The sequence below is a fragment of the Sturnira hondurensis genome, unplaced genomic scaffold, assembly GCF_014824575.4.
Source record: "Sturnira hondurensis isolate 20B ecotype Veracruz unplaced genomic scaffold, ASM1482457v3 Scaffold0020237, whole genome shotgun sequence".
In the NCBI taxonomy this organism is placed as follows: Eukaryota; Metazoa; Chordata; class Mammalia; order Chiroptera; family Phyllostomidae; genus Sturnira; species Sturnira hondurensis.
The window spans coordinates 1317029-1330312 of record NW_028092868.1 but is presented as its reverse complement, the minus strand read 5'-3'; the positions used below and the strand labels follow the sequence as shown (position 1 = coordinate 1330312).

The 13284-nt window shown below is 34.1% G+C and overlaps 1 protein-coding gene across 2 annotated transcripts in view; it reads left to right on the top strand.

Moving 5' to 3' along the window:
- Nucleotides 1-12483, top strand: part of CCAR1 (cell division cycle and apoptosis regulator 1) — a 56990-nt gene extending 44507 nt beyond the window's left edge. For both annotated transcript variants that reach the window (XM_037029159.1, XM_037029158.1), the window contains exons 17-25: nt 167-358; nt 3974-4213; nt 4579-4690; nt 8532-8614; nt 8955-9101; nt 9976-10096; nt 10191-10376; nt 10809-11014; nt 12139-12483. In XM_037029159.1, the coding sequence (XP_036885054.1) occupies nt 167-358; nt 3974-4213; nt 4579-4690; nt 8532-8614; nt 8955-9101; nt 9976-10096; nt 10191-10376; nt 10809-11014; nt 12139-12198 (1347 nt within the window). In that variant the 3' untranslated portion in view covers nt 12199-12483. The remainder of the gene's footprint in view (nt 1-166; nt 359-3973; nt 4214-4578; nt 4691-8531; nt 8615-8954; nt 9102-9975; nt 10097-10190; nt 10377-10808; nt 11015-12138) is intronic.
- Nucleotides 12484-13284: the final 801 nt, after the last annotated feature.

Below are 13284 nucleotides of genomic sequence, written 5' to 3'. Positions count from 1 at the left end.
TCCACATCTGCAGACTCCTAGCCCCACAGATCAAAAGCATTGCAGGTATTTATTGAAAAAATTCACATACGGTGGAGCTGCACAGTTCAAACCATGTTCAAAGGTCAACTGTATGTACATACTGTGCATGGAAGTTTAACTTTTACTTAAAATTTCAAATATGTAGGAAGAAGAAAGAAAGCGGCAAGAGGAAATGGAACGTCAGCGTCGTGAAAGAAGATATATTTTGCCTGACGAACCAGCCATTATTGTACACCCAAATTGGGCTGCAAAAAGTGGCAAGTTTGATTGTAGCATTATGTCTTTGAGTGTGCTTTTGGACTACAGATTAGAAGATAATAAAGAACATTCATTTGAGGTACTGCTTAAATTTAAATTACAATCCATATAAGGGCCATGCAGTTTGGTAATTTGAGGGCCTTTTTTTACTGTTTCTGTTTTTTAAATTTTTTCCTTGCAGTTTATTATTTTGGGAGGGAAACATGATTTTTCTACAGACTCAGTTTTGCTAATTGCATTCCTATGGTATGGTTTAAATGCTCCTCTGGACTCTATATTTCCTGTTAATTGATAGTTGGATCATAGTCTTAGGTTCAGGTTTAATTTTTTTCTTCCTAAGATTGCTTCGTAGGTAGCAGTGTATTTTTTCACCAGGATATCAGGAGATATGTGATACGTAAGTCTAATTGCCTGTCTTGGAAATGAGGTAATGCTTTATTACTTACTCTAGAATTAAAATACCAATTAATGGGATTGAAATTTTAACTTGTGATTGATATGTAAGATAAAGTAATTGATGTTGATCTTTCAACATGAATCTGTTTCTTTGTACCATTATTTTACAGCTGCTTTACAACATACAGCTTAAAGTAATCTTTAAAAACGATTGAAGATTTTTATCCCTAAATAAGTGATTGCTTCATTTCTTAATAAAACAGTATAAAGTATCCCAAAATATTAATTATATAATATCCGGTACACAATTATAATTGTGTTCAATTATTGTATTTTACCAACGTCTTGCATTGTTTTAGTTTATAAATTATATTGGAAAATCAGTCATACTTATTTGATTCAAGAGGTCATTGTCCACCAAACAGTAAGATGAAAATGAAGTAAAGTGCTTAGACTAGAGATATTTATACACATATACCAGAGGGAGGGCAAAATAAAATGGAACTTGTTTATAAAACATTATGTATGTATTCTTACATGTTTAAACCTCATCAAAGTACTTCTCTATTTGGTGTAATACATGTATCAGAATGTTTTCTCCACAGCTCAAAACAATTTTTGAACTCATTGATTTTGATGCCTTTTAGTGCTTCTGCCTTTTTTTTTGTTTGTTTGTTTCACCTCTTCCACACTGGCAAAATGCTTCCCTTTGAGGACTTTTTTTCATCCAAGTAAAAAAAAAAAAAAGTAGTTTGGGGTTAGATACAGTGAATAGGGAGGATGGGGGCACTGGTATCATAGTGTTTCTGGTCAAAAACTGCTCAACACTCAGCGTGGTGTGGGTAGGTGCAGTTGTAAATCACCCATCATGAAATGGGCAAATGTATTGAAAGAGTCTTCAAAAACAATTCACTGAAGGAGAATGCAGCCTCTCACAACAACACCAGCTGGAACACTAATACTGATGTGTTCCTGAATACTCACCTAGCAGGGGAAGCCTGTGCTACAAGGGGCCCACCCTCCAGAAGATAATTCTAATGGTTTTTTGGGGGGGGTCCCCCCTTGTAGAGAATTATGGAGACAGTTAAAAAACACAAAATACATGCATGTTAGTCTTGATATAAAATGTTACAGATATTAAAATGTTTATTATTTTTGATACATTAATGATTCCAATAAGCCAGTATCCTTAAACATTACCTACTATATGATTTTATTTTTATTACTAGTTGCCATAAATTTAACTCACAGTTGTGCCTGCCATGTTTAGTCACTCAAGAAATAAGGAAAAAAGTCTTTGGTGTTAGCTACTGCTTTTAAACTATATACTATATATCTAACCAGTGCTGTAAGAGAGTCTCAAATTAATGCTACTCTGATGGAAACAAAGCAATTTGTGAAATAGCTCTGAGCTAACAAAATGATCCTTTTATTTTTTTCTCCCCATCTAAACATATGGTTAGTTTCTAAACTGCTTAGTTTCCTTTTAACCAGTCATTAGAATGCAGAAGTCAATTTGATACATAAATTCAGAGGAATATATCATTAAAATTAAAAATCTTAGGCTGGCTTAATATTAATGATAAATGTATGTGTTCCTTTGAATCCTTGTAGGTGAAAAGCTATGAAGAATTCTGCTCTTCTAGTTACTGTTCTAGGTTTCTGTTCTAATTTAACACATTTTAATTACTGTTTTTTATTTCTAGGTAATAGGAAACTCTAAGGAACATATATGCCTCTTGCTATTTATTTACTTATTTATTACATTTTAAAAAGATTTTATTTATTTATCTTTAGAAGGGAAGGGAAGGAGGGGGAGAGAAATACCAATGTATGGTTGCCTCTCGTGCATCCCCTGCTGGGAACTGGCCTGCAACCCAGGCATATGCCCTGACTGGGAATCAAACTGCAGTCCTTTGGTTTGCAGGCCCAAGTTCAATCCACTGAGCTACACCAGCTAGAGCTACTTATTTATTAATATTTATTTATTTTCTGAGAGGGAGGAGAAGAAAGAGAGGGAAAGAAATATCAGTGCATGAGAGATACATTGCTTGGTTGCCTTTCATACATCCCCAAGCGTGGGGACATGTCCCGCAACCCAGGCATGTGCCCCTGACCAGGAATCAAACTGGTAACCTTCCACTGAGTCACATCAGTGAGGGCACCTTTTGCTATTTACTTACCCAAAGGGAGATTTTGTTTAGTTTACGTTAATGGTTAAGAGAAAGTATAATTTTCAACATCTTTAATAGTCATTTTACTGATAATAGAGATTTTTAATTTAAAATATGTAACAACAGCATGAATTTAAAGAAAAATAGATTATAAGATCAGTTATTTGAATATGTTGTATTATCCTTTATGATCAGGAAAATAGTCTAATTAATGTGTTTTACCAAATATACTGAAGAGATTGACAAAGATTACATATTTAACATTTGAAATGAAATGTGTTGGAACAGCCTTAGAGATATTTACATAGGAAATTTAGTGTATAATTTGAAGTCCATGAGTATGTTAAAGGTCATTACACATAGATACTCAAATAGTAGTAATACATGGTTCCTACTCAGAATTTTTTTTAGGGGGGGGCAGGTCATCTTGTTTCCTGATTGTTTTTTTTAAATTACATTTTATTGATTATGCTATTACAGTCATCCCAATTTTTTCCCCTTTTGCCACCCAGCACCCTTACTTCCTCAGGCAATCCCCTCACCATTGTTCATGTCCATGGGTCATGGTGTAAGTTCTTTGGCTACCCCACTTCCTATACTGTACTTGACATCCCCATGGCTATTCTAGAACTACATTTTGTAGTTCTTAATTCTAATCCCGTCATCTATTCAGAATTTTTAATTGGTTTCCCCTGCCTGGTATGCTCTTCTAGTAAGTATATATGGCATTCCCCCAGCAATTTCAAGTCAGTTTTCAAAATGTCACCTGATCAGAGATACTTTCTCTGGTTACAGTCTTTTTAGTTCCTGTGCTGTCATCCTACTCGTTTTCTTATAATTTGATGTTGATTTGATTATTACATACTTTTCCCCACTATACTGTTGTTAGTTCAGGTGAGTTGGGATTGTTATCTGTTTTCTTCACACTATACCCCCCAATACTTAGAAGAGTCACTGGTGCACAGGAGGCATTTCATAAAAACTTGTTGAATCAATGAATAAAGCACATTTATGATGAAGATTAATTGTATAAGGTGGTAAGAATTCTTATATTGAGAGTTGTTTGATAAGTTACTTCTTAGTCTTTTTCAATATTTCTGTTAAAGTCATCTGTCTTTTTATAGGTTTCATTGTTTGCAGAACTTTTCAATGAAATGCTTCAAAGAGATTTTGGTGTCAGAATATACAAATCATTATTATCTCTTCCTGAGAAAGAGGACAAAAAAGAAAAGGAAAAGAAAAGCAAAAAAGATGAGAGAAAAGATAAAAAAGAAGAAAGAGATGATGAAGTTGATGAGCCAAAACCCAAACTGAGAAAATCAGGCGATGACAAAGATAAAAAAGAAGATAGAGATGAAAGGAAGGTCTGTAATCAGAAGTTTTCAATTAGTCTAAATTTTGGAGTGTAACCAATGATGATGAATTCCATCAGAAGAGTGAAACATAAAGGCAAATAAAAGGTTGTAGTGTATTAGAAATTTAATTCTTTGAATTAAGCCTATTTAAACAACCCTGTAACTAGTTTTGTAGTACTTTAAGCCTCACAGCCTTGATGGTTAGATTTACATATATTGTGAATGGCAGTTTATCCTTAAAATGTGTACTGTTATAAGAAATTTATCATTTGATTCTATTTCAAGTAAATTTAGTGGCTTTAAAATTTGGGGGGAGGGGCTAATTTAATATTTGGTGAGAGGTCTTACTAATTTTAAGGTATTTTAAATTACAGAAAGAAGATAAAAGAAAAGATGATTCTAAAGATGATGATGAAACTGAAGAAGATAATAATCAAGATGAATATGATCCAATGGAAGCAGAAGAAGCTGAGGATGAAGATGATGGTATGATTCAAATTTTATTTACATTTTTTATTTGGTGACTTTATCATTGAACTATATTATTTTTTTTTTTATTTTTTACAGTAGAAACACTATTCTTTATTGAAAAAATTGGTTTATATTAAACTAGTTTTATTCTTAGATGAGAAAATCAAGACTTTTTCTTTTTTTTAAGATTTTGTTTATTTAGTTTTAGACAGAGGGGAAGGAAGGGGAAACATCAATGTGTGGTTGCCTCTCCTATGCCCCCTACTGGGGATTCGGCCTGCAGCCCGGGCATATGCCCTGACTGGGAAACAAACCGGTGACCCTTTGGTTCACAGGCACAAGCTCAATCCACTAAGCTTCACCATCCAGGGCAAGACATGTATTTTTGATTATCATATGTCCAGATATAATTGACGCTTCAACTTGAGGAAACAAATTTCCCTGAATATGGTGCTTAAAATGTGTCATAAATAAGGTCTCTTGTTTCATAGAATATATTAGTTTTTTATATTCACCCAAGGACATACATGCTTATTGTTTTGGAAAGGGAGGGAGTGGGGGAAATATATATATATATATATTGTTATGATAGAGAAATACTGATGGGTTGCCTCTTGACTGCATCTGCAACCCAGGCATATGCCCTGACCAAGAATTGAACCCTGGACCTCTGGGTTTCCATGATACTGATCCAAACAACTAACTACCTGGCCAAGGCACTTTTTTTTTGAGAGGGGAAGGGTTGGTTAATAACAGTTTGACATTGCCAATACATACCACAAAACTCACCCATTTTAACTGTATAACTTAATGATATTTAGTAACTATAGAATTGTGAAACCATCACTACAATCCAGCTTTATATTTGCCTGTTTCCTTTTATAAATAAAAACTTTATTGAGATAAAATTTACATACCATACAATACACCCACTTAAAAATTTACAACTTAGTGGTTTTTATTTTTTTTTTTAATTTATCTTTAGAGGGGAAGGGAAGGAGAGAGGGAGAGAAATATCAATGTATGGTTGCCTCTGCCGAGGACACACAATGTATCATGTGTCCCCTGCCAGGAACTGGCCTGCAACCCAGGCATGTGCCCTGACTGGAAATTGAACCTCGATCCTCTGGTTCGCAGGCCCATGCTCAATCCACTGAGCTACACCAGCCAGGGCTACAACTTAGTGGTTTTTAATATTCACACAATTATGCAACCATCATCATAATCAGTTTTATAACTTTTTCATTACTTCAAAAGGAAATCTCATGTTCATTAATAGTCATTCCCATTTCTCTACAATCTTCAGCTCTAGGTTTTCTTTCTTTTTAATTCTAGATGCTAAATAGAATCATAGAATGTGATTTTATTTTTTTTGTAACTGGCTTCTTTTCTCTTTGCATAATGTTATCAAGGTTCATGCATGTTTTAACATGTATAGTCTCTTTAATATAAAGTTTTCTCTGTATTGTTACTGTTCAAATACAACATCTTACCTAAAGTAGTCTTTCCCACAGTGTCCCATGATATTAACAGGTATTAAGCTTAATAAAGCATGTTGGAGCCAAATAAATATGGGAGACTTGGGTTAAAAAATTATGCATGTTTCACCACAGATTTTCTTAGCTATTTATGTATTTCATGGATGTTCAGAAAGGAAATATAGTGTGAAATGTTTATGAATATCTTTTTCTCTTTAAGATTTTATTCATTTGTAGACAGGAGGGAAAGGAGGAAGAGAAACATCAATGCGTGGTTGCCCCTCACATGCACCCCCTGGGGGCCTGGCCCACAACCCAGGCATGTGCTCTCACTGGGAACTGAACCTGCCACCCTTTGGTTCACAGGCTGGTGTTCAATCCACTAAGCCACACAGTCAAGGCTATTTATGAATATCTTTGTAGCATTTTAAAGACTGTTTAACCTCTGGTGTTCACTGTATCTCCTAATGTATTTTGTCCACAAACTTGTTCTCTGCTCTTTTTTGGTGCAAAATTTCTCTTGAAAATTTTCCAACAGAGCACTAACTGCTAAAGGCTATTTAGTTTTTAAATACGGTTCATGAAAGAATGATGTATTAGTTTATTGGGTCTGCTGTATAAAGTACCTCATGCTGGGTGGCTTAAACAGTAGAAATTTATTGTCTCGGCTCTGTTGGCTAAAAAAGTCTGAGGTCTGAGATCAAGGAATTACTGAGGTTGGTTCCTTCTGAGGACTGTGAAGAAAGAATCTGTTCCAGGAAGCTCTCCTTGGTTTGTAGGGGGCATCGTCTATGTCCAAAGTTCCCCTTTCTATAAAGATACTGGTCATATGTCCTCAGATGAGGACCCCCCCAAAAAAGATACCAGTCATTGGATTAAAATTCATCCTAATGACCTTTTTGTAGCTTGATTGCCTCTGTATAGTCTCCTTCTAATGAGGTAACATTCAGAGGTATTGGGGGTTAGGACTTCAACATATGAACTTTAGGGGCTACATTTCAACCCTTAGCAGATTATTTCTAACAAGCTGGTAAAGGTGCTTGACATGAGGGTGATGGCTGAAGTCTGTACTACCTAGAGATAAGGAAGAGAAAGAAGTTTACCATTTTCCAGTAGCTTCTAGTATATTTTTAATTTTGCACAAGTTGGATTATATTTTTTAATGAATAACAAAAGATAGTATTCTCATCTAGAAAATAAACTTAGTGTCATGCCTTGACTGGTGTGGCTCAGTTGCTCAGGTGCTATCCCTCAAAGCGCAGGGGGTTGCCAGCTGGATCCCACTTTGGGGCACATGTAGTGCTAGCCAGTAGATGTTTCTCACATCAATGTTTCTTTCCCTCTCTCTCTCCTTCCCTTCCCCTCTCTCTAAAAATAAATAAGTTAAATCTTTAGTAAAACAAAAGTTATGGTCATGACTTCAACTGCTCAAGTATACTTATTGGTATTTGAATTTTGTTAAGACTGCTTACTAGAGTACAGATTTCAAGTCATGTCTTCCACAGTAGAGAGTCACCTTATTTTTTCTTCTTAAGAAAAATTTATCCAAGTTTTCACCTTTTATCATGGGAATATGTTAGTACATCTGGAATATCTGGATGTTAACACTGTTAGGCCTTCATTATCTTAAGAACATCTCAATATCTTGTATATAATGTTATTTTGCATGCAATAATTTATCTGTAGTCAGTTTTACTGTGTTGACTGTTTTTAGCTTTTAGAGGATATACTTTGTCTTGTTTAAATTTGTATAATAGTTTTCAATTTTATGTACTAAATTCATGTTTTGAACTGTGTCATCCAGATATTTATACAATTAAGTTCTTCTATTTAGGTCAGTAAAATTAGTTATTTTTCTTTCCCATCAGTCTCTTCATAAAATTCTTCCTTTTATTCTTTATAATTGTTTCTTACAAAATCTATTTTTATTCATATATTCATTGCTAATTTCTTTTTAAATTGAGTTTATTGGGGTGACATTGGTTTATAGGTTTCAGGGGTACAATTCTATAATATATTGTGTGTGTGTGTATGTATGTATATATAAATTTATTTTTAAAGAGGGGGAGGAAGAAAGAGAGGAGAGAAACGTTAATGTGTGGTTGCCTCTAACTTGCCCCACACTGGGGACCTGGCCCACAACCCAGGCATATGCCCTGACTGGGAGTTGAACTGGAGACATTTTGGTTCACAGGCCTGCACTCAGTTCAGTGAGCCACACCAGCCAGGGCTATGTATATATTGTATTGTGTGTTCACTACCCCTTTCACTAATGTGTTTTGAAACTGATCAGTAATAGAAAAGTATTTTTGGTTTCTATTGTAGTGGAAAGTCTGTATTAATGAGTTTTTTTGCAGCTGCTATTATTTCTTTTATAGATCGGGATGAAGAAGAAATAAACAAACGAGATGACAAAAGAGATATCAACAGGTACTGCAAGGATAGGCCCTCTAAAGATAAGGTATTTATTGTTCACTGTACTCTTTATAATGTGATCATTCCATTTCTTACATAATCCAGACTTCTTATTACACATAACACAGTCATCAAGTTTACTGGCCCTTGTGTACCCATATATTACCACTCAGAGCAAAATTCGGATATTTTGATATTTGTGGTTATGTTAGATAATCAGTATGTCTTACTCCTTTTTCCCATACTTATTTGAACCAGATAGTTCAACTTATTTGAACTAAGGTGAGGTAAAGGCCTTTTCCAGTTTTTGCTGTTACATGGACACAGTCTCAATTTCTCACTTTTCAGGGGTAAAATATATACTATATTTTCTACATTTTGTTTAGGAAAAAGAAAAGACTCAGATGATCACGATTAACAGGGATCTGTTAATGGCATTTGTTTATTTTGATCAAAGCCATTGTGGTTACCTTCTTGAAAAGGATTTGGAAGAAATACTTTATACTCTTGGTCTACATCTTTCTCGGGCTCAGGTAATCTTGTGAATATTTAAAATGAAAATCATTTTTAAGTACTTTCTTAATCTCTTAACTTTTTGAAATATGAAAGCAATCTAGTATATATGTACTAAATATAATAGGAATATAGTCAAACACTTCTGCAATGTGTAAATTAAAAAAGTTGAAAAGTCCTCTCTCTCTAGTACCGATTCAGTATGAATGAAATCATTTGATGCATATGGATAGACAACTTTTTAAAAAATATATATTTAAGATATTTATTTATTTTTAGAGACAGGGGAAGGGAAGGAGAAAGAGAGAGAAACATCAATGTGCGGTTGCCTCTTATGTGCCCTACACTGGGGACCTGGCCTGCAACCCATGCATGTGTCCTGACTGGGAATTGAACCAGCAACTGTTTGATTCACAGGCCTGCACTCAATCCACTGAACTACACCAGCCAGGGCCCACTTTTTTCATTTAACAATTTATCAGGGGTATTTTACCATGAAAACGGTGACCCACTTTATCATTTTTCTGACTAAGTATTACATGGTATATATGTATCATAAATGCCTTAACTAGTCCCAGTTTCTGGCTGGTTTTCCATTTTTTAGAATTGTGAACTGTGCTGTAATAAACATCTTTGTACATCTACTTTGTTTTAGTGTTTATGTCAATGTTAGATTTTTTAACAAAAATTGTTTCAGATGATAATTGGGACTTTAGATTTATAGGGAAGGCAGTTCAAAGGTTAAGTGCTCTCTAATTGAGTGGGCATGCATACCTATGAATACAGATGCCATTAATGTTTATTATATGTGAAAATTAGAATATAGTTTTTGTTCTAACAGAGTCAAAAACTTATTTTCATTTTAAAAATTTGTTTAACTTACTTGTATAACAGGTAAAGAAGCTTCTTAATAAAGTAGTACTCCGTGAATCTTGCTTTTACCGGAAATTAACAGATACCTCAAAAGATGAAGAAAACCATGAGGAGTCTGAAGCACTACAAGAAGACATGCTAGGTTTGAGTATATTGTTTTTAAAAATGTGTCATTATATAATTGTGTTATCAATTAAAGAAAAATAAAATATCGTGTGTTTTATATTATATCATAGGAAACAGGTTGTTACTTCCAACACCAACAGTAAAACAGGAATCCAAGGATGTGGAAGAAAATGTTGGCCTTATTGTGTACAATGGTGCGATGGTAGATGTAGGAAGCCTGTTGCAAAAATTAGAAAAGAGTGAAAAAGTAAGAGCTGAAGTAGAGCAGAAGCTACAGTTACTAGAAGAAAAAACTGGTAAGGAAGAGAATTGGGTATGTCAGTACTTCTAACACCCTATTGGAATACATATGTATGTGTATTAACACATACCTGTACATATAGTACATATATGCATAGTCATACCATAAGTTTTAGTCTAGGCCACATAATGTAACTTTACTTTTGACCATTTCTGTTAAAGGTTAGAAATCCCTCTGCTTTATAAGAATTACTCTTAGATCTTCACGTATATTCTCAGGTTTGTTTTTTTTTATTACATCCTTTTAATCCTCTTAGTTTTGACCAGTTTCTGCTACTCTGTCTAGTCTATACAATCATCTAAAAATGAAACGTGAATTTAGAAGTAATACATAGGTAAAACTTAAGTGAGTATTGCAGTGTGCTTTGTAACTGTTGAAATTGACATTTATGGCCATTTTAAGGAATTATATATGCTTTTTTTAACAGATGAAGATGAAAAAACCATGTTAAATTTGGAGAATTCCAACAAAAGTCTCTCTGGTGAACTCAGAGAAGTTAAAAAGGACCTTAGTCAGTTACAAGAAAACTTAAAGATTTCAGAAAACATGAATTTGCAATTTGAAAACCAACTGAATAAGACAATCAGAAATTTATCCACTGTAATGGATGAAATCCACACTGTTCTCAAAAAGGTCAGCAGTTTGTAAATTTCATAATTTCTTTCAAAATATTCATAATTTATTTTAATTTTGAAATCCATTTCTGGCAATTTAATGTTTTTAAGCTCTAAGTGGTTTTTTAGGAGCAAATAATTATAATATTCTCCCCTTCATCAGACTGTTGTTCCAAAGCAATTCCAAAAATATTATATTTTTATATAACTTAATTGAGCCCTGGCTGGTGTTGCTCAGTGGATTGAGCACGAGCTGCAAACCAAAGGGTCACCAGTTCAATTCCCAGTCAGGGTATATGCCTGGGTTGCAAGTCAGGTCCCTAGTGGGGACATGAGAGGCAACCACATGTTGATGTGGTTGATGTGGCTGATGCCTCTCTCCCTCTCATTCTCCCTCCCCCGCCCCAAAAATAAATAAATAAAACCTTTTTTTTTTAAAGAACTTAATCAGGATATCAGCATACTTTATATGTACAGACTCTTTTTTCTTTTTAAAGAACAGTTTTGTGTTTTTAATCCTTACCTAAGGATATTTTGTATATTGATTTTAGAGAGTAGGGAAGAGAGCAAGAGAGAAACATCAGTGTGAAAGGTAAACGTCAATTGGTTGCCTCTTGTCCCATACACTGTCCCATATGCACTGTGACAGGATCAAACCTGCAGCCTTTTGATGATGGAACAATGCTCCAACCAACTGATCCCACCCAGCCAGGGCACCATTCACTCCTTTTTGAAACCCATTTACTGTTTCGCAGGGTTAAGAAACTCTTTGGCACTCTTAAAATTAATTTATTAGTATTCTTGTTACTAAAAAAGAATCTAGTAACTCAGTGCCATTGTAAACTAATCTCCATAATTGAGAGATCTTCCACAATCTTAACCTTTCAGAACAAGAAGAAGAAAAATATACAAGGATTTCGCTAGTCTTATTCCTGAGAACCTCTAATTTCTCGGGGTTCAGATGGCTTTCTCAAATACCAGGAGCCATTCTGCTTAGAATTCAAAGATGTCTCTCATAGTTGCCCCCAGTGTCAGTTTTCCATAGATAAGAAAATGTAATATCTCTCTTTACTAATGTTGATTATTTTTTATAGCTACATTTAAGAGCATTTAATGAAATACACTTTTCTTTGTATTTTATAGGATAATGTGAAGAGTGATGATAAAGATCAGAAATCCAAGGAGAATGGTGCAAGTGTATGATGATACATGTAGTGATGAGGAATGCTGTTAAATAATGTAATATAAAAAAATCATGATACAAGATGTTTGAAAGTGATGCATGTTTGATTTTAGTAGTATAAATGTTAGTTCAAATGATGTATAAAGTTTTATGAATGTGAGAGTCTCTGCTTTTGAAAATTGCTTGTAATTCCTGGCATTCAAATTATTAAACACTCCTTGAGTGAAATAATTTTGCATTGCAAAATGTTTTAGGATGGACTTTGTTATAGTTTTAACCCCAATAAAGTTCATCTATTTAATTGACAGTAGTATTTAATTACAAAATGTCTTTTATTAAAACACCTAAAAATTATAGTAATTTTATTTAGTTCTTATTAGGGTTTAAATTTTTTTTTTTTAGTATTTTAAGATTCAGTAAGAATTGTAAAATAGCATGCTGGTTAAGTTTTCGAGTGTTATGTCAAAAATATTCATTTAAAATTCAGTTCATCCAAAGGACAGTCATCAAAAACTAAGAAGGTACTGACAATTACCATTGATATTATATATGTGAGGCTTTAAATAGAACTAATAGTTCTGATGTTAATGTTACTGCTTTCAATGAAATTGCTCAATATTCTAAGAATAACATCTATATTACTTATAATTTTGAGGGGATTTTTGCACTATATGTCTAAGTGTACAGCTTAGGACCAAGCCAGTAGGTGTCAGTGTGATGCCTTAAGTTAAGCCTTGTTTAATTAAAAATAGTATTTTTATTAGTCTGTGTACTTCCTTCAGAATTCTGCTGGACACATAAGATTAGGTGTTGAGTGCTACGGTTAAGAAAATGCTATATACTGTTAAGTAGTAGTTCTCAACAGGTGGTGAATTTATCCCCAGAGGACACTTAATAGTGTCTTAAGACATTTCTACTTGTCACAACTGAGTGAGTGCTATTGGCATGTAGTTGGTAGAGGTCAAGGATGTTGCTAAACATCCTACATTGCATAGGAGACCTCCCTACAACAAAGATTTATATCCAACCCTGGGCCAGTAGGACCCAGGATGAGAAACTCTGATTTTAAGTAGTATTGGGTTAAGTGATATCTCTTTGAGATGCTA